The 19,336-nt window shown below is 57.4% G+C and overlaps 1 protein-coding gene, 1 long non-coding RNA gene and 1 pseudogene across 26 annotated transcripts in view; 2 read left to right on the top strand and 1 right to left on the bottom strand.

The window, feature by feature from the left end:
- Positions 1 to 19,336, top strand: part of CAMK2D (calcium/calmodulin dependent protein kinase II delta) — a 144,637-nt gene that overhangs the window by 56,935 nt on the left and 68,366 nt on the right. For all 24 annotated transcript variants that reach the window (XM_084883412.1, XM_084883410.1, XM_084883411.1 and 21 more), the window contains exon 3: positions 10,411 to 10,470. In XM_084883412.1, coding sequence (XP_084739538.1) covers positions 10,411 to 10,470 — 60 coding nt within the window. The remainder of the gene's footprint in view (positions 1 to 10,410; positions 10,471 to 19,336) is intronic.
- LOC311622356 overlaps positions 1 to 19,336 on the bottom strand; it is a 385,135-nt gene that overhangs the window by 332,683 nt on the left and 33,116 nt on the right. The gene's annotated exons all lie outside the window — the stretch shown is intronic.
- On the top strand, positions 7,687 to 9,137 carry LOC311622632 (DNA-directed RNA polymerase II subunit RPB3-like; annotated as a pseudogene). Its single transcript has one exon. The product of its transcript is annotated as a DNA-directed RNA polymerase II subunit RPB3-like (transcript).

The following is a 19,336-nucleotide window of genomic DNA, read 5'->3' as shown; positions in this document are numbered from 1 at the left end:
AATTGGAGCCAATCAGGGGGATCAGCCCCTGGGGGGAGGGACTACAGAAGGTTGGCCAGCCTGGGGGAGGGACCGCGGGAGGTTGGCCAGCCTGGGGGAGGGACCGCGGGAGGTTGGCCCCAGCAGCAAGCTAACCAACAGCCGATTCCATGAGGAATCAGGCTTCCTCCTCCCTCCTGTCTTGGTCTGGGTGCCGGTGAACCAGACTCAGGGTTGTCAGGGCCACAGCAGCAAGGTCTGTATCAGTGTGTGTCATATACTGGCTGGTTGTCTGGTTGTTCCGGTCATTAAGTCGTAATGGTCAGGTAGGCTTTTATATATGAATAGACTAGAGACCTGGAGCAGGTTCCTCAGCCCGGCCTGTACCTTCTCCCAGTATGACTGCCACAGAAGTGGGAGAGGCTCCTGTCACCGCCACTGTGCTCACCAGCTGTGAGCCTGGCTTAGGGCTTCTGGCTGAGTGGCACTCACCCCTGTGCGAGTGCACTGACCACCAGGGGGCAGCTCTTATGTGTCTGCCTCCTGGTGGTCAATGCGTGTCATAGTGACTGTTTGTTCCACTGTTTGGTCAATTTGCATATTAGCCTTTTATTATATAGGACTAGAGGCCCAGTGCATGAATTTTGCAAGGATGAGGCCTGGCCAGCTCACCTCGATGTGGGCCAATCAGGGTTGGGTCAGTAGGGGGGAGGCGATGAGGGAGGTTGGCTGGCCGGCCCCGCCCCCAGTTGGGTTATGAGGGTCAATCGGGGGCAGGGCCAACTGGGGGGGAGGGGCTTCAGGCAATTGGCCAGCCGTCCCTGGCCCTGACTAAGCCAATTAGCCAGCTGCTGTGGGCGTCATAGTGACCAGTTATTCTGGTCATTCGCTGTCATTCTGGTTGCTGGCTTTTTATATATATAGATTGCCAGTGCACCTCATATGTACTGGCGGGTCAGTCAGACAGATGCTCATTCACTTAGCCTTTTATATATATATATATGCCCTGCTGTTCCCTTGCTCTGCTTTAATTTCCCATTTTCATTTAGAGATGTGGCTTATATTTTTGTAATATTTTGAAATGAGAGTGGTCAAACTGAATTAGGTAACTTTTTATTTATTTATTTTTAAAATATATTTTATTGACTTTTTACAGAGAGGAGGAGAGAGGGATAGAGAGCTAGAAACGTCGATGAGAGAGAAACATCGACCAGCTGCCTCTTGCACACCCCCTACTGGGGATGTTCCCCCAACCAATGTACATGCCCTTGACTGGAATCGAACCCGGGACCTTTCAGTCTGCAGACCGACGCTCTACCACTGAGCCAAACCGGTTTTGGCTAACTAGGTAACTTTTTAAAACTTTGATTTCTCCCTATCCATGGTTAAGGGATGTTATTGTTCTTTTTTTTTTTTTTTTTTTTTTTTTTTTTTTTTTTTTAATTCTCACCCAAGGATATTTTTCCGTTGAATTTAGAGAGAGTGGAAAAGAGAGGGAAAGACGGAGAGTAACATCAATGTGAGAGAAACACATTGACTGGTTGCGTCCTGCATGTGCTCTGACTAGGGCCCGGGCCAGGGAGGAGCCAGCAATCAATATGTGCCCTTTACTGGAATTGAACCCGAGACCCTTTGGCCCGCAGGCCCACATTCTATCCACTGAGCCAGACCAGCTAGGGCTGTTGTTCATTTCTTACCAAGGTCAGAGGAGCAGAGACAGGAATATATGACGAGCCTGAGGGCAGGCGTCTAAGCCGCATTAGAGGAAAGGAAGGGCTTGGAGGGGCTCACTTCTCAACACAAGCGCACATGTGAGCAGAGGCGAGGGCCCGCTGCTGGTGTGGAGCCGCCCTGGTCAGCCTGGGCAGGACGACAGTGCTGGTTTGATGTGGACGTAGACCGTAAAGGGACCCTGAGCAGGGGAGCCTGTGGCTGCTGGTCCTGACAGTTTGGAGGAAGGTCGTTACCTAGGAGACCATGAGCACACTGTGGAAAGTGAGCCATTGGTGCTTGAAAGTGGGATTTGAACCCTCTGATTCTGGAGGACAACAAGCTCCAGGGAGTGGCTGAGGGCGGGACTTTGGGGAGTGGCATGAAGGTCACCAGGCGAGGAGGCCAGGGACTGCTGGACACCCAGCTGGCAGCAGGGAAGCAAGGCTGACAGATGCGTCAGTGCTGGGGTGGGGCCCGTTGACTCCAGCTCAGGAAGCGTCTCCTGCGGTGGAGTGGTTGTAGGACAGCCATAGCCTGGATTGTGAGTGCTGTTCCATCCATATTTCATTCTGTCTCCGCATTATCACACAGAGGGAACCAGGGCGACGGGCCTCCGGAGCCTGAGTCCATGCCCAGGCCCAGGCGGCGACTAGTAAAGCTCAGGGCCCAGGGAGGGGGTGGAGGGGGAGCGAGCAGTGTGCAGCCTGCGTTGCATCGCTGGGCACATGGCTGCTCCCTGGGGCAGTCACATTGCATGGCATTGTTTACAGTAGTCTCCTGTGTTTCCTTCCCAAAGTGAACTTTTAATCAGAATAATCAGTTTCTCCTCCGGTGCCATGTGTGGGAGTGAGGGAGGCACCATCAGCGCCACGCTTTGGGGTCTCTGCTGTGATGGGGCGTGTCTGCTGGGAGGTTCTTCCGCCTCGTCAGGCATGCAAGCTCTTACCATTCATTGGTCCGTACCAGCATTCACTTGAAAATGTCACGTGTATTTTCCAATTGAAAACTATCATTTTTGCAATAAGTTTTTTTTTTAAATGAAAGTATTATTGGGATGAAAAGAAAAGGTTAAGGGGGGATGGCGACTCTGCCAAGAATGGCTGTGTGAAGGGGCGTGGACTTGTGCCGCCATCAGGACAGTTGTGGGGGAGGGCGCGGTGCACCTGGCACGTGTCTGATTGGACGGCAGGATGCTCATCACAGGGCCTGTCACAGCCCCCGTCTCCAGGTCACTTGGCAGAGTTCCAAGTCTCGAGTGTTTCAGGAGCAAATAGATGGTTTTCCCGGTGCCGGCGTTCTGTTCCCCGAGGGGAGGCAGCCACTGGCTTTCCTGGGACACAGACCAGGAGTGCAGGGCTTCCTGCCCTCCGGCGTGGCCGTGATCTGAACGTACCTGTGGACTAGCAGACCAGAAGGTGTTTCATGCCGTGCTGCAGACCACACTGGAGGTGGATTTCGTAGGGGAGCGGTGGCGATATCACGGTGCCCAGGACAGAGTGCCTGGCAACCTTACAGCTGCCACTTAGAGACAAGCGTTGTCCTCCCGGAGTCCAGGAGGCACCAGGCAGTGCTGTGGCACTGGATACGTGGGCGCTGGGCTGGCTGGGCTGGCAGCCGTGGCCGTGGAGTGGGCCCAGGATTGAAGCCCCCAGTGCCCAGCTGTGCGGAGCGGCGAAGCCTGTGAGGGGCTCCCGCTGTGGCCGGAGGAGGGAGAGGGGCCCTGCGGAGTGTCAGAGGACGTGGGATGGGCAGCTTACGGCCTTTCCCAGGCTCTCCGGCTCTCACAGTGGCCTGGGCCTCCGGACGCTGCTTCCAGAGGGACTGACCAGGGACTCACAAGTGAGGGTTGGATGAGAAGGAAATGACAGTGAGCAGTAAGCACAGGTCCTGGGCGGGACGGCATCCTCAGCACTGCAGACCCTCACTCACATCCTTGCTGCGCCCGCTAGCCCACCAGTCTCAGCCTTGCTACCCCTTTGAGCCGTAAGCACAGCCTTGCATCAGAGCTGACCAGCCCTGGCCAGCGCAGTAGCACCTGACACTCTCCCTCCAGGTCAGGCCTGTGTCGGGTGGATGGGAGGGGGGGTGCTGTCCTCTTGTCCCCCTCACTGGGGCTGTGTGGCCCCAGGACAGAGCTGCAAGTTTAGAATAAGAGTATAAAGTGGAAGTACAGTATCCTATATAATAAAAGGCCAACGACCCATCGACCAGGCGCTATGAGGTGCATTGACCACCTCTCAGTCCCTCCCCCAGCCCGCAGGCTCCGATGGCTGGATGGCCAACAGGAACCACGGGGAACCGGGGCGGGACTGGGGACTGACAAGAGGGCGGAAGGCAGACCTCTTGGTCCCTCCCCCCAACCCGCAGGCTCTGATAGATTGCCAGATGGCAAACGGGGAACTGAGGTGGGTGTCGGTGGCGGGGCGGGACTGGAGACTGGCAAACGGGCAGAAGATGCCCCTAGGCCAGTGGTCGGCAAACTCATTAGTCCACAGAGCCAAATATCAACAGTACAACAATTGAGATTTCTTTTGAGAGCCAAATTTTTAAAAGTTAAACTTCTTCTAATGCCACTTCTTCAAAATAGACTTGCCCAGGCCGTGTTATTTTGTGGAAGAGCCACACTCAAGGGGCCCAAGAGCCACATGTGGCTCGTGGCCGCAGTTTACTGACCACAGGGCTAGGCCTAGGGACCCTACCACGCACGATTTTGTGCACTGGGCCTCTAGTTTAATTATGAATTTAAAGAAGAAGACTTTAAAGCCGTCTGCCTCGTGCTTGGACTATAACACGGTAACTTCCCATCGTGCCTAATGGACAGCGAGATTTTAAACGTGACCTACCAAGCCGCACAGTCTGTCCTCCCCCCCCCCCCCCGAGGACCACCTGTGTCCCCCGAAGACCACCTCCCTTGGCTGGGACTCATTCTCCAACAAGATACTGTGTAGTGGGCAGGTCCCCATAGCCCAGGCAGAGGCCTCGAGTAGCCAGGGCCATGCTCCAGCCTACAGGGCAGACACCTGGCAGGTCCTCCCGCCAGTGTGTGTGTGTGTGTGGCGGGGTTAGGGTGTTCATGGTTTTGGGTCCCTCGTGCTGTTCACAGCCGTGTGGTGCAAGGAAGGCAGCCCTTATCCACTTACCGCTCAGCGCCCAGGTATCGGTGTGCATATGTCCCCTCCCCTCCCGGAGAAGGTGCGGTGCACAGGGGCGGCCTCAGCTGCACCTCGTCTCTTCTGCTGAGGGTGAGTGCCAGCTGGATGAGGTCCTGGGCAGGGAGGTCTCTCACTTGGACTTGAGTTTCTCAGAAACTGAGCAAATATGAACAAGTTGAGGATCAAGTTGTGCTGGTTGTCCTGCAGCCAGAGGAGCAGGGTGAGCAGCCCTCGAAACCCGGGGATCTGAGGGCTGATCTGAGCCCAGCACGGGCTGGGCCTTGTGGGGGCGGGCCCGGGGACAGGGACTTGGCCTCCTTCCACTGCTGCATGGCTCCCAGGGGAGGGATCTGCCCATGGGGGCATCGGGTCCTCCTTAGGCAGTTCTTGTGCCCCTGTGTCCGGGGCACTGCCTGACCAGTCATGGCAGGAGGCAAGCCCCCCGCTGCCCAAACCTTCCTGGCACTGGCCGTGCTGACAAGGCTACTCCGTGGGGCGGGCAGGGAGCAGGTGGGTACAGCCTCTGGCCTCCAGCCTCCCTGGTCACAGCCGTGGGGATGGCTGTGGCGCCACTCCAAGAGGCACTGTGCGCTTCCCCGAGGCCCCGGGGCCCTGCTTCCAGGGGTGTGCTGGGCCTCCTGCTGGTGTGAGCGCATCCCCAACCAGCAGGCTGTTTTGCCGGGAGCTTCGTGACACCCCTGCTCTGAGGGTCATAATCCCCACCCGGCTACAGACTGAACTTGGATTTGGAACAGAGTGAGGGATTTAACTCATTAGGCCTGAGTTCCTGTTTTTCTCATTTGAAATAAAATCTTTTTATGTTAAAAAGAGGTATCTTAAAGCTGGGAATAAGCATATTTCTCAAAATCCCCAGGAGCCATGTTAAGGTCCAGAGCTCTGTGTGCTGGGACGCTGTTCCCTGCAGCCTCCTCCTGGAGGTGGCCCACGGCTCTGCTCCTGGGGTTCCGGTCCTTGTGTCGTCCTGACCCAAGTGTGGGCCGCCTGGTCACTTCCGGCCACTGACTGGCTGCGGTGGTGGTGTCACCGGTGCTGTGCTGGCTGGGAAGGCAGACTCCCAGGTGAGTGGGAGGGGGCATCTGGGGACCCCGGCAGTCCCCAGCGCCTGGTGGGGACCAAGACCTCCGCTCAGGTTCTTCGAGGACCAAGGACGCCCACGGCTCTGGGCCTGGTGCACATCCTTCCAGTGAAGACCAGAGACACTGAGCCCTGAGTCCCGGGCATGCCCTCCTGCAGCCTGAGACCCCCATAAGGCACCCTTTGACCCAACCACAGACCCTGCTGTAGGCGTCTGCGTGCGTGAGCTCGTCTCTGACAGCAGGAAGCTGACGCCCAGGCGGATGCCTTGGATAGCCAGTGCTGTAGTGCCAGCTGGGCGGTCCCAGCAGGACTTCCTCCAGCGGCCTCTCCCCTGGCTGACAGGGGGCCGCCTCCTGCCGTGTCCTCAGGCTCCTCCCCATCCCTTTCCTCATCTTCTCTCCTAAGGCCTCCAGCCACATTGGAGTAGGGCCACCCTCGTGACCTTGTTCTAACTTCCCTGCCCCTTTAAAACCCGCCCCCCAAATACAGGGCCTTTGTGAGGAGGCTTAGGGCACGAGTGCAGGTTTCCCTGGGACTGTGGCCCAGGGACCGGCCGGGCCGATGCCCTCTGCACGCTTTTACCATAACGGGCTCCAAACCTTGTTTTCCAGTTGTACATGGATCAGATGGTTGCTGTGTAAATCCATCTATGTGAATGGTTCTGTCCTGTTCCTCATGGTTTTGCATATGTATTTGCATATCTCCACCCATAACAGATTGTAGTTCCTGAGAGCACATTTTCTATTGGGCTCGTGGGTGTCGGTGCTGTTAGGCACACTTTCAGAATCTGCGTTTGGGGCTTAGTTGTGCATTTCTAAGTAAGAATATTCTAGAAGTAGCTTGACTTCAGAAGGAGATGGGGCGTTGAAGAAGGATGGGTAGTGTTAGAGAGTGGTGTGGCCAGAGCATGTCAGCCTTGGCTTTTGGTAATTTGGAGGTGGTGGGTGCACTGCCAGACCGCCCTGCGCCGCACCAGCTCCTCTGAACACTTCTCTGGGGGCTGTTCACAGCAGTACAGACATTTAAAGTTGTATCCTGAATTACTACCTGCAGGAGGATCAGAGAAAGTTACTTTAGGTGTAAATATCCCATATATAAAGGGCTAACATGCTAACAGTCGTCATGCCATCACGCTGTAATGACCAATCAGCAGGCTGCGTGCTGTGAGGTGCACACAGGTGGGCAGGGACTTGATGTTATGTCCTTCCGGACAAAGCACAGCAGCTGCCTGAGGCCCAGGCAAGTCGTGGATGGCAGCTGCCGCTGCCCAGGGCCCAAGCCTCAGGCAGCAAGGGCCAGGCTGAGGCTCAGGCAGCCGTGCGGCTGGCAGTGGCAGCAGCAGAGGCATGATGGGGGTGTCCCTTCTCCTGATTGCCGGGTCACCTCCTGCAGAGGGAGGCCAGAGGCAGCAGCAGTGAGGGGGTGAAGGGGCAGTGCCTTCCCCTGATCAGCCATGGGGAGCGGGCCTAAGCCGTCAGTAGGACATCCCCTGAGGGCTCCCAGACAGTGAGAGGGGGCAGGCTGGGCTGAGAGAGCCTCCACCGCCCCCCCCCCCCACCACCACCCCAATAGCACAAATTTTCATGCACCGGGCCTCTAGTACATGCATATGTTTGTATAGTTAGACATAGGTGTCAATTAGATAAATGTGTGTGTATACACACACAGGTGTACATGGCAGAAAGAGGTAAATGGGTAAAGTGTTAAGAGCTGTATCTGGGCGGGGAGTGCGCTGCAGGGTTGACACCGGTGGCCCGCTGGGCCGCGGAGCACGAGGCCGTATGCCAACCAGCCCACCCTGCGGATCACGGAGCTCACCGACGAGAACGTCAAGTTCATCATCGAGATCACGGACCTAGCGGTGGCTAATTCTATACGGAGCGTCTTCATCGCCGAGGTGCCCATAATAGCCATTGACTGGGTTCAGATCGACCCCAGTTCCTCGGTCCTTCACGACGAATTCCTCACTCACAGGCTTGGGCTAATCCCCCTCACCAGTGATGACATTATGGACAAGCTGCAGTACTCGCAGGACTGCACGTGCGAGGAGTTCTGCCCGGAGTGCTCGGTGGAGTCACTCTGGACGTGCCGTGCAACGAAGACCAGACTCGTCACGTCACGTCTGGAGACCTCATCTCCAACAGCCCCCGGGTCATTCCAGTGACATCCCGGAACTGAGATAACAACCCCAATGACTACGTGGACCAGGACAACATCCTTATCGTCAAGCTGTGCAAGGGCCAGGAGCTGCGCCTCCTTGCCTATGCCAAGAAGGGCTCTGGCAAGGAGCATGCTAAGTGGAACCCAGCCGCAGGCGTGGCTTTTGAATATGATCCTGACAATGCCTGAGGCACATGGTGTACCCCAAGCCGGAGGAGTGGCCAAAGAGCGAGTACTCAGAGCTGGATGAAGACGAGTCCCAGGCTCCGTACGACCCCAATGGCAAGCCGGAGAGGTTTTACTACAACGTGGAGTCCTGTGGCTCTCTGCGCCCTGAGACCATCGTCCTCTCGGCCCTTTCTGGGCTGAAGAAGAAGCTGAGTGATTTGCAGACCCAGCTGAGCCACGAGATCCAGAGTGACGTCCTCACCATAAACTAAGAGCCGCAGCTCATCCGCCTAGCGGAAAAGGATCCGAGCAGCAGCTGTGTGCAGGTCTCCCGAGACCCTCCCCGCCCCAGAAGTCCCGACAGCTGTACTCACTTCCATGCAAGCCATCAGCACCAGCCGGAGAGGTGGCAGAGGGGAGGGGTCCCCCCAGCCTTGCCTGGTCCCAGGTGGATTAGGGGGTGCCCCGGTGTTTGAGGCAGGACAGTCCTTCCCTGAGCATGCAGCACCCCTGGCCCTGCCTGCTGATGGCTAGTCTCCCCAGAACCCAGCCCTCCACCCCTCTGGTCCGCTTGTAGAGGTCGCACTGCTTCCTGTTGAAAACCACTGGGCTAGACCCTCCTCTGTTGGTCATCTGAGCTCCTGACTTAGTGTCTGTGTGGAAGTTAGCATTTCACAGTTGTACCTTAGGTTTCCGTGTTAGGATTGAGTGTTAGAAGTCTCATTCAGGCCCCCTGCAAACCCAGCCCCTGCCCGTGGTCAGCCTACACTTTGCTCAAATTCCCCAATGTCTTTGGATATGGCTGCTCTCCCCTCCCCCCCAGCCTCCCCCCAAATAAACCCTGTATTTCATTCTCAAAAAAAAAAAGAGCTGTATTTGGATAAATTGTACACACGTGTTTTTATTCTATTCTTATTCTCCAAAAATTTCTTGTTTTAATTATTTCCAAGTAAAAGTTTAAAATTTAAATGCAGGCACTTATGTTAATATGTAATGGTTTCATTGTTGCTTTTAAGTGAATTAAATATTTATTTTCAGTTTCCTCAGTCTATTGTGATAGAGTGGATATTAACAGACTAGCCACATAAGCCAAGCTCTGTGGGTTCTCGATGCTTCTAGGAGCATGAGGCCTGAGAGCACGGCGCCGAGGCCGTGCAGGCCCTCCGGGGCCCGGGGTGTCCCACGCTCTCGGCCGGTCATGCCTTCAGCCAGAGCTGGCTGGGGGGCGCCCCTCGTTGACTGTGCCGGGGGCACATCGGTGAGGAGGGGCCGGCACATTCCGCCAGGCCCTGAGGGGTCGGGAAAGCCCTCGTGCTGCTCCACGGCGCTGTGGCGTGAGTGGCCGCTGAGCTGGTGCTCTGTCTGCGTTGGCTGTGTTGTGGCGGTGATTTTGTATAATCATAGCACCTGACAGAGACACCAGAGAAGGGCAGCAGGGGGTTTGTAAAGTGCAGGTTTGAGTCTCCTGCCCCTTCACAGATGGCTGGTCAGGGAAGTGTGAAGAGCGAGCAGCAGAGGGGGGTGGGGGGGCGTCCGTGCTGCAGGGAGAGCCCGGCCAGCGGAGGGCAGGTGGAGGACGGCTGTGTGGAGAGGCAGCACCGTGCTGGGACAGGCCGCAGGGGCCCCCGGCTCTGGGCTTCGGGTCCCAGTGCACCTCCCTTCCGTGGGCGCCTCTGCTATTTCAGCTGCTGCAGCAGCACACACTTAGAGAGGAGGCCACCGCTGCCTGCCATGTCCCTGCTTTCCAGCATGCAGCCTGCGGAAAGGGAAGGCAGATAGGCTGCTAACACGGTTGTGTCACGGAGCTCCAAATTCAAGTGATCAGTTTTAAAAAAATAGATCTTTTAATTGATTTTAGAAAGAGAGAGGAAGGGAGAGGGGTAGAGATTGAATCATCAGTGATCCCCTGCTGGGGATCAAGCCCACAACCTGGGCATGTGCCCTGACCGGGAATTGAACCAGGGTCTTCTGGTTCTTAGGCTGATGCTCTCAACCACTGAGCCACACTGACCAGGCCAAATGATCTGTTTTTTAAAAAACATGTACACGCTTTCTGTTGTTTGGGTACACTGTTTATCTTTTAATCTTTTTTGCTAAAGTTGAGATTTATTTTGTGGGCTTTTTTGTGTTTTTTTTACAGATCATCAGAAACTGGAAAGGGAAGCCAGAATCTGCCGTCTTCTCAAGCACCCCAACATCGGTGAGGAGTGTGCCCAGTGCACTGGTTTTTAATCTAGTATTTAAACTATTAACAAATAGGCTCCTAACTTTTAGTCTTGGTTACATTTGATTCTTTAAAGTTTTTAAATTTTTTCCAGAAATAGCAATTCCATATATACTAACACTTAAAAACCAATGTAAGGTATTATTAGCTTGAGAGGCCTTTGTGTTCTCCAAGGGTTATGTAGCAGCAGCTGATGAAGGCCGTGAGCTCAGCACCGATTGCTTTCCCAGCTCTGTAGAAAGTCGTCCTCACCATCCCTGATCCTGTTCGCGAAACTAGTGTAGAATAGCGTCTCGTGAATTTTACAACAGCACAGTAACGTTCAAAAAGAAACGCCGATGAGCATAAGACAGAGAAAAGGAAGAACAATCTGCTGCTGGATTCTGCGACGGGTCGGTCGGTCTTTGGGGAACATTGGGCCCCGCTCTGCAGTGTCACTGTCCGCGGAGCCTTTTCGCGGGAGCCAGAGGCCGGGCTCAGGACTGGCAGGCACTCTCGGGGGAGCCTGCACTTCTCTTGTGATGCAGAGGCCCTCGCAGTGTCTGTTCCTTTCCTGCCTAGGAGTGCCATGATCCCCACCTCGTGGGTGTTCGTTAGTCCTGGCGTGAATGAGCAGGCCCTACCCAGGAACCCTGAGCATCGCCCAGCGAGCGGTCCTGAGAGTCACACAGAACAGCCTGGCTCTTCTCCCTGGAACAGACAGTGTGATGGCTGAGAGGCCAGGGACTTGGTCCTCTGCTCCCCCTCCTCGCCTTCCTCCACTTGATTACGTGCTGTTTCCTGTCTGCCAGGCTTTGGAGCTTCCAGGCAGGTGCTGCTGCACGGGTCCCCCGGAAATGTGTGCGTTTTATTTCTGTGAGCCTACTCTCGGCACAGGATCCATCGTCTGAGAACTTGCAGCCAGCAGACGGTTTCTCCCAGAGAAACACATTGGAAAGTGGGGCTCGCTGAGCGGGGTGCTCGCTGGAGCTCTGTTCACCAGGGCTGTTTGACGTTTGTCTGATTCTCACAGTCATGCACACATCAGTGGGAAGTGCAGGAAACAATCATGCAGGCAGAAACCAGAGAACCACATTTAATACTCGTTTTTATTTCTGCCTTTTTATAACACTCCTGTGTATGTTAACTTCCAGAATTTCTTGTGGGCATTTTCATAGCCCTTTAGATGAAACCATGGAATTATCTCGAAATCAACAAAATGAACGTGTCACTGTGATGATGAAGGTCAAGGGAGACAGCGTCCCTGCTCCCCCTCCCGCCCCGCCCCCACGGCATTGTAGGGGTCGCTTTCATGAGAGGACTAGACAGGCCGTTGGTGCTGTAGACTTTGTGGCTGCTGCCAAAGAAGCAGTCGTGCCTGCGCTAAAGCCAGAGGCGTCATTCAGTGTCCTGGGCGCAGAGGAGCTAGCCCAGGCTCAATGCACAGAGCCCCCGGGACTGGGAGCCCCCTGGGACGTGGCCCCCTAGAACGAGGAGCCCCAGGAACTGGGAGCCCTGAGAGGGGGCCCGGGGAGCAGGGTGTACATGGTGGAAATGACCGTGAGGAGATATGGGGGTGGAGGTGGGTCTTACGAAGCTGACTGGGAACGATTCTGTTAGAGGCAGGCCAAGGACTGAGACCCCACTGGTGGGCGAGGTCACATGTCAGAGAGGGGACCAGCCAGCAGGCTTCTCAGCTCAGACGCCTTGTAGGGCGGGGCAGGCCCGCCGGACAAGGCCCGGGAAGTCACACGCACAGCCCCTCAGACACACCGCTGTGCGTGTGACAGACCCTCCGCACCACCCTGCACGCAGGCTGCGCGGCCAGCAGGGCCTGCATTCCGCTGGGGAGGTGACGGTGACTCAGCCCAGCACAAAGGGAGCAAACACTTGGAGGGAACTCATACCTCTGCTTCGCTCCCTCTTTATCATTATATGTCTTTTATTTTCACAAAATAACTTGTTTCCTCTTGATGTTTGTTAAGCCAAATTGAGATACGTCCTATTTGAAGAAGCATTTACATCTCAGCATGCACCCCAGCCTGGAGGGCAGCTCTCTGATGGCCTCCAGGCCCTTTCACCCCGCCTGTCAGTGCTGCAGCTGTGCAGGGTGGTGGCCTGAGGGCCACATCGTCACATCTCAGACAGCCTCCTTCATTGCAGCTACCCCCTCCCCCCACTACCCCAGACAGGCAGTGCCCGGGCACCTGGCGGGGTGAGGAAATGAAGGGAAAGGAGTGCCCGCCTCAGCGGACCATGCCCCCCGCTGACCCTGAGCTCGAGGCCTCCCGCCTGCCCAGGCGCCCTTCTCCGCAGACACAACGTCACCGCCTCCTCCTGGAGGGTCCCCCGGGACTGGCTCACCTGCAGAGACGTCTGACGGAGACAGGCAGCGGGGTGCCTCAGTGGTCCACGCATGCTGTCTGTGATGTGATGTGTGTGCTATATAACATACAAGTAATAGTACCATAACAGGGTCTATAGGACAGCTATACAAACTAATTTTTCTTTTCTTTCTTTTTCTTTTTTTTTTTCTTTTTTTAAAATATATTTTATTGATTTTGTACAGAGAGGAAGGGGGAGAGATAGAGAGTTAGAAACATCGATGAGAGAGAGTCATCGATCAGCTGCCTCCTGCACACCCCCCACTGGGGATATGCCCGCAACCAAGGTACATGCCCTCGACCGGAATCGAACCCGGGACCCTTCAGTCCCCAAGCCGATGCTCTATCCATTGAGCCAAACCGGTTTCGGCTAATTTTTCTTTTCTTTAATAATTGAAGAAACTAAAATTTTGAATCCATATGACTTCTCCACAGTCACCATTGGTGGGGAGACCCTCTAGTGCAGTGGTCGCCAACCGGTGGTCCGGGATTCCGGGAGGCCAGGGCGCCTACGTGGCAGCAGCGAGGTGCAGACGTGGCTGCTCCGCTCCCGTCCTAGGAGAGCGTGGAGGCTCAGGATAGACATCAGGTTAAAAACTTCCCGTTCCCACACAGAGCCCAAGACGTAGTTCTGGGAGAGCAGCAGAGCGGCGTGGCCCGCCCGCTCCCCAAGGGGCCTGCAGGTGCCCTGGCCGGACAGTGAGGGGGAGGCTGCGGGAGCCGCCGGCCGGCTGGAGGCAGAGCCCTGCTCCGCACACGCGGGCCGGGCTGAGTGACAGCTCATGCCGCCTGCGGTTTGTGCAACTTTCATTTCCTAAAATGTCGGCCTGGAGGAGCGTGGGAATGACCTTCACGTTACTTCCCCGTGAGCGGCGGCCATGAGAAGCCCGCAGCCCTGGAGCGGCGCTGTCCTCCGTGGCCTCCTGTCGGCGGTTGTGCCGACGCCTCGGTCTGCATTCCCGGAACAGGCAGCCTATTGCTGCCGGCTCAGCCCCGGGCAGATAAGGTAACTGAACACGGCACAGCGGTAAAAGCTCACCTGTGGGCGATTAAATCTCACCTCCTTATCTTGGCGTTCGGTGTGAAGGCCTCCGCGCTCAGCATACCTGCTGCTGCTGCTGGCTGGGAGCTGATGTCCTCTTTCAACGAAGGTGGGAAACGGCACGGTTTCCCCAGCAAATGCGTATTTTCAAGAATTCTCATTGTCTCCTTCAGCTTTCTCTTATTTTGTTCTTTAATCCTAGAGGCCCGGTGCACGAGATTTGTGCACTGGCGGGGGGGGGGGGGGGAATGTCCCTCAGCCCAGCTTCATCCTCGCACAATCTGGGACCCCTCGCTCCTTACTGCCTGCCTGCAGTAGAGGCAGGAGGCTCCCGCCACCCCCACTGCATTTGCCAGCCATGAGCCCAGCTTCTGGCTGAGCAGCGCTCCCCTTGTGGGAGCTTCTGCTTTGAGTATCTGCCCCCTGGTGGTCAGTACGCATTATAGCTGCCGGTCGTTCTGGTGTTAAGTCGATTTGCATATTATACTTTTACTATTATATATAGGATAGTAACAGTGATGTAGTTTTTATGATTTTTGTTTAAAAGTTAAACCCACCTGGGCCATGCGACTCAGTGGTTGAGCGTTGACCTAGGAACCAGGAGGTCATGGTTCAATTCCTGGTCGGGACACATGCCCGGCTTGCGGGCTCGATGCCAAGTAAGGGGCATGCAGGAGGCAGCCGATCCATGATTCTCTCTCATCATTGATGTTTCTATATTTCTCTCCCTCTCCCTTCCTCTCTGAAATTTATGCTAAAATCCGACCCCTGGCTGTTCCTCACTTCCAAACCCCTGGGCCAGCCGTGCTGTGCTCAGAGCCAGGGCCTGCCGGCTGTGGTCTCTTCTGCACGTTCTGCTGTGTTAGACCTGTTTCCCGAGCCTCCTCTTTGCCCGCCTCCCCAAACACCTGAGACCGGGTCTGTGGGCTCAGCAGTTGAAGGAGCGTGGCCTCGGGTGAGAGCTCCTGTGTGACCACACTGGGCGGCGAGGCGGATGGGTGTGGGTGCCTAATCTCTCCCGAGGAGACTCCTCCCGGATGGCTGCCCCTGTCAGCCCCGGTCCTGACCCTGCCCAGTGTCCTGAGACCCCGTGTGCTGGCCCTGCAGGTGTTAGAGGGGTGTCCCTAGAGAGACACGGGTCAGTGGCAGGCGTGAGGGACAGGCTGGTGTGGATGTGCCCCGAGCTGCAGCTGTGCTGAGTGTCACACCCATGGCTGTCAGGGCCCCTGGGGAGGCACAGCGCCAAACCCCAGCCTGTCTCCCCGTGCCCCAGCCCTGCCCCACACCCTGCCCCTGCTGCCCAGTGTTGCTGCAGGGCTCATGTTTCCTGCTCTCCTGGGCCCACCTGTGTTCTGCTTAGAGTCTGTGCTACTGAGCTCAGGCGGCTCTGTGACCTGGGCCTGTGGTGGCTGCTGACCTTGATCCCTCCCACCAGGCCCTGCGGGCCTCCCAGAGCCAGACAGCTGGCTGTGTCACGCAGACGCAGACTCCACTGCTCTGCAAGGAAGGTGCACCCTCACCCTCCTGGGCTCATTTACTGGAACTTGGGTTGTGTGCACAGAGGAACTCCTGCTGTGTGCTAGTACGAAGCTAGAGAACGTGGTGCAGATCTGAGTTTGGCTCGCTGCTGCTGCTCAGAACACCCCGAGTCCTCTCCTCTGGGACTCCCACAGCGCCCTGCCTCGGTGCAGCCAGCCCTGCGTGCGGACTCCTGGCCGCGCAGGAGTCCCTGGCCCGCACAGCTGTCATGGCTTAAGCTGCCCATTGCAGCTCCGCCCCCTTAGTGTCTTTCTGCCCGTGTTGGAGACTCCTGGCAATGTTGTATTCCTAAAAAGAACTTTCTTCCTGAAAAGCACCGTGAGAAGGTGTGGAAACAGTTCAGATTGTGTGAGTATCAGGCGACGCTCAGATGCCAATTCTTGAGGAACCTGGTACCCTCACAACCGAAGGGCTTCGTGGCTTTCTGAATGAGGAACTGAAGAAACAGGCGAAGGGAAGTATCGATTCCAATATGTAATATTTTATTAAACCAACCTTCCAGCCCGTCAGCCACAAGTCCTCCAGCCTCCCTCCATGTGCAGGGCCTGCCAGCTGTGCGGGGCCGTGTTCACGGCTCAGGAGGGCCAGCTGTGTGGGCCTATGAAGGAGGAGGGGACAGTCCCCAGTGCTCGCAGTGGCGTGGCCTTGAGGCTGCGTGGTGAGCGTGCACAGACGAGGGACACCTGAGCTGGCATCCTTGCAGCCCCTCCTGGACACTGGGTATCAGGCTGAGCTGTCCAGCTGTCCCCTCTTGGTGGCATTTGCAGGTGGGAGGGATGTGGGAGGCAGGGAGAGGCCACATGCCTTGTGTTTCCTGTTGTTCTGGGCTCTTCCCGCCATCCCTCACCGTCCTGAGCAAAGGGGCGGTGCAGCCTGGTGGCCACGCGGAACCAGTGAGTGCTCCAAGGGCTTGTCCCGCGGGTGCCTGGAGCCCACGGTGGCCGCCACGCTTGTGTGGCATTCCCTGACCCAGTGCACAGCACGCGGCCGCCAGCGCAGCCACGGCTCCAGGAGTCGGTGCCCGTTCATTTGTTTTCTTGCTTTGCTGTTTATTAATTCACTAAGTCACGCCCCAGGTGGTTCTGATACAGGTTTCAAGGACCATGGTTACAGAGGTCTTGTGCTCGGGGTGATGTTGTAAACCTGGGCGAAGCCTCTTAATGCCTCCTGTCCCCTTCGTCCTCGCCCGCACTAAGGACAGGTGGAGGCTGAGGTGGTGATAACCTACCGACCCGGTGTCCACACACTGGCCCTGGTTATCTGCTTTCCTTCCCAGGGACTCGAGGCTCCGAGTCCGTGTGTAAGCACTGAGCCGCCCTGGGCCGCCCTGGGCCCTGCACACAGGAAGCGGCTGGGGCGGGACAGTTTACCGAGGGTGGGGCCGGATTCAGAGCCCTGTGTTTGACTCCAAAGTCCGGGTCTGTTTCTGTGGGCCCTGTCCTTCCTCCCCTTCCTGCCGGCTGGGGGCCAGGCTCGCTGGGCAGCTGCCCCTCGGGTGGGAGCCTTTTTCCTGCAAGGGCCTCGGCTGCTTATCACATCGTTCTCTCTAGAACTCACCTAACGTGAACGTATGTCGCAGGAAGGAAGCACCCGGGTGTCAGTCCCGCCTGCGGTGGCCTTGGCAGGGCCAGACCTCCCGATCCAGCCCTGATCTAAGGGGCTCTGATCGCACCATCGCCCCAGCCCACTGGTGCGGGAGAGAGGACGTCCGCTCCAAGCAGAGCGGGGTCAGGAGAGGCTCGTGCGGCCTGGGGGTGCTCCTGCAGATACAGGGCAGAGCCACCTATCAGGGACCACATTTGGGGGGACAGTGCTGCCCCCAAATCCTGGGAGCTGAAACAAGTCAGTTCCGGCACAGCGGGCTGTCCTCTCCACACTGTCAAGGCCCTGAACCTTTCAGGTGAGCCTGTGAGCACCTCCTGCTCCCGCAGCTCCCAGTCCCCACCTCCCCCTCAGGCTCCCAGTGACACTGGCCTGTCCAGGACCAGCCCCTCCTGCTGACTCGGGTCGTGGGCACCTCGCTCTTGGCCTCGCCCCTGTCTCTGCGGTGAGAGTGTGAGCCACCTGCCCAGCTGCTGTGACTGGCGCCTGGGAGACGCCCTCCCTTATCTCCTGGGCGCCTGCCCTCTCCACTCTGCCCGGCATAAAGGTCACGCCATCCCACCTGTTGCTTTGCAGTCACCTTCCTGCGCTCCCCGCACTTGCTGGAGCAGCCTTGCTCTCGCCTGGTTCCACCAGCCCCGGCATGCAGCGCCCGGGGCTTGGCTGCAGGGCTGCTGCCTTGCTGTCTGCACAGGGCGCCACGTGACCCATTTATGTCCCAGACTCCCCTATGCCGAGCTCCTCAGCCTTGGGGACCTCCCTCACAGTTTATCTTCAAGACTAGCACCCAGCGGTCATGGAAGAGAGCACAGGCGGTGACTTGCAGTCATGCCTGCTCGCACACTGTGCCGGACTGCACAGGCCCTGGTGGGCAGGAGGCCTGGGCCAGCCACCTGGCGGGGAGGCATCCCTTAGAGCCCTGCCTGGCCCGGCGGGCACCGTGTCCCTGCGCCTCCCGAGCGTCCCGTGGTGCCCGGGCCAGAACAAAGGGACGCACTGAGCTCCAGGAGGTTCTGAAACCAAACCTGAGCGAAACCGGGGAGGAGATAAGGGCGCACGCGGGGTTGTGACTTGCCAGCGACTTTAAATAACTCCCTTTATAGCTCACTCTCACTCAGCTTCTTTCCACTGGATTGGTTTTGTTATGTTATTTTGAGAAACAAAGCACAATACTGAGGGTCTGCTCCAGTTTGGATAAAGAACTGTTTCAAGTTGTAGGGACACCGTGGCAGTCAGCTTCCGCGGCCTCAGCTGCAGCGTGCTCATTCCCTCCTCTTGCCGTGCGGGCCCTCCAGGCACTCCCCGGCCTCGTCCTGCCTGCACTCTGGGGTCCCACGTGGAAGTGAGCCACGCCCGCAGGGAGTGAGGGCACAGGCCTGCGGGGTGGGGTGTGCCGTGCAGGCCTGGAGGCTGTGGGTGAGCACCAGAGCGGGGTGGGGTTGATGGTGGAAGGCCCTTGTTTCCCGCCTGGGGAGCCGGTGCTGCGGTCACGCTGAAATCCCACTCCCCAGGGTGGTCTTTGGGGCGGGGCCTTTGTGAGCTTATGAGGGTGAGGCCCATGGTGGGCGTGAGCCCCTGTAAGAGGAGGAGACCCAAGGGCCTGTCCCCCGAAGTCGCGCCAGGAAGAGAGCCCTCCCCAGAACTGACGCCCAGCCCCTGGACGGGACTCCAGCCCCGGACGGGGGTGTGGCTGTGTGAGCCCGAGTCTGTGGCATGTGGTTGTGGTGGCCGCACAGGCGGATAGGCAGGCTTCGGAGAATCCTCCTGACAGACCTTCCAGCACCCCCACACCCAGAAATAGTTCTGACACGTGCGTCCCTGTCCTCCCCGGCTGTCCCATGGCTGCCCCTTTAACCTGGTTCTTAACACGACAGCAACTGCTCGAGGCTGGGCGGGTGTCTTCCGTGCGGGCGTGATGCCATAGGCTCAGAGCTCGGTCCTGTTGGCAGTCCCGTGCCCACGGCGGGAACTCACTGCACAGCGCAGCGCGGGGGACACACCCTCCTGCCGTGCCGACTCGCATGGCTCCTCTCAGGGACGGCTTACGGCCTGACAGCTGCCATGTTGGAGACGCCACCACAGCAACGACCTGTGTGCCTGGTAAACTGAACGCACTTCCCATCCCCACCAATGCAGCTTCAGGAGACACCCGGCACTGTGGGCCTGTCGTCCCCGCCTCTGTTCTCTCCCCTCACGTGCACTGTGTCCGTGTCGGGCTGTCATGTCCTTTGAGCTACGTGACTGGCCACTCTGGTGGCAGCCTTGGTGTGGAGACACCCTCCTGTGTGTGTGTGTG

Source organism: Pipistrellus hanaki (genome assembly GCF_964339955.1).
Source record: "Pipistrellus hanaki genome assembly, chromosome: 5".
In the NCBI taxonomy this organism is placed as follows: Eukaryota; Metazoa; Chordata; class Mammalia; order Chiroptera; family Vespertilionidae; genus Pipistrellus; species Pipistrellus hanaki.
Note: the sequence above shows the minus strand (reverse complement) of the source record. Positions and strands in the feature narration are given on the sequence as shown.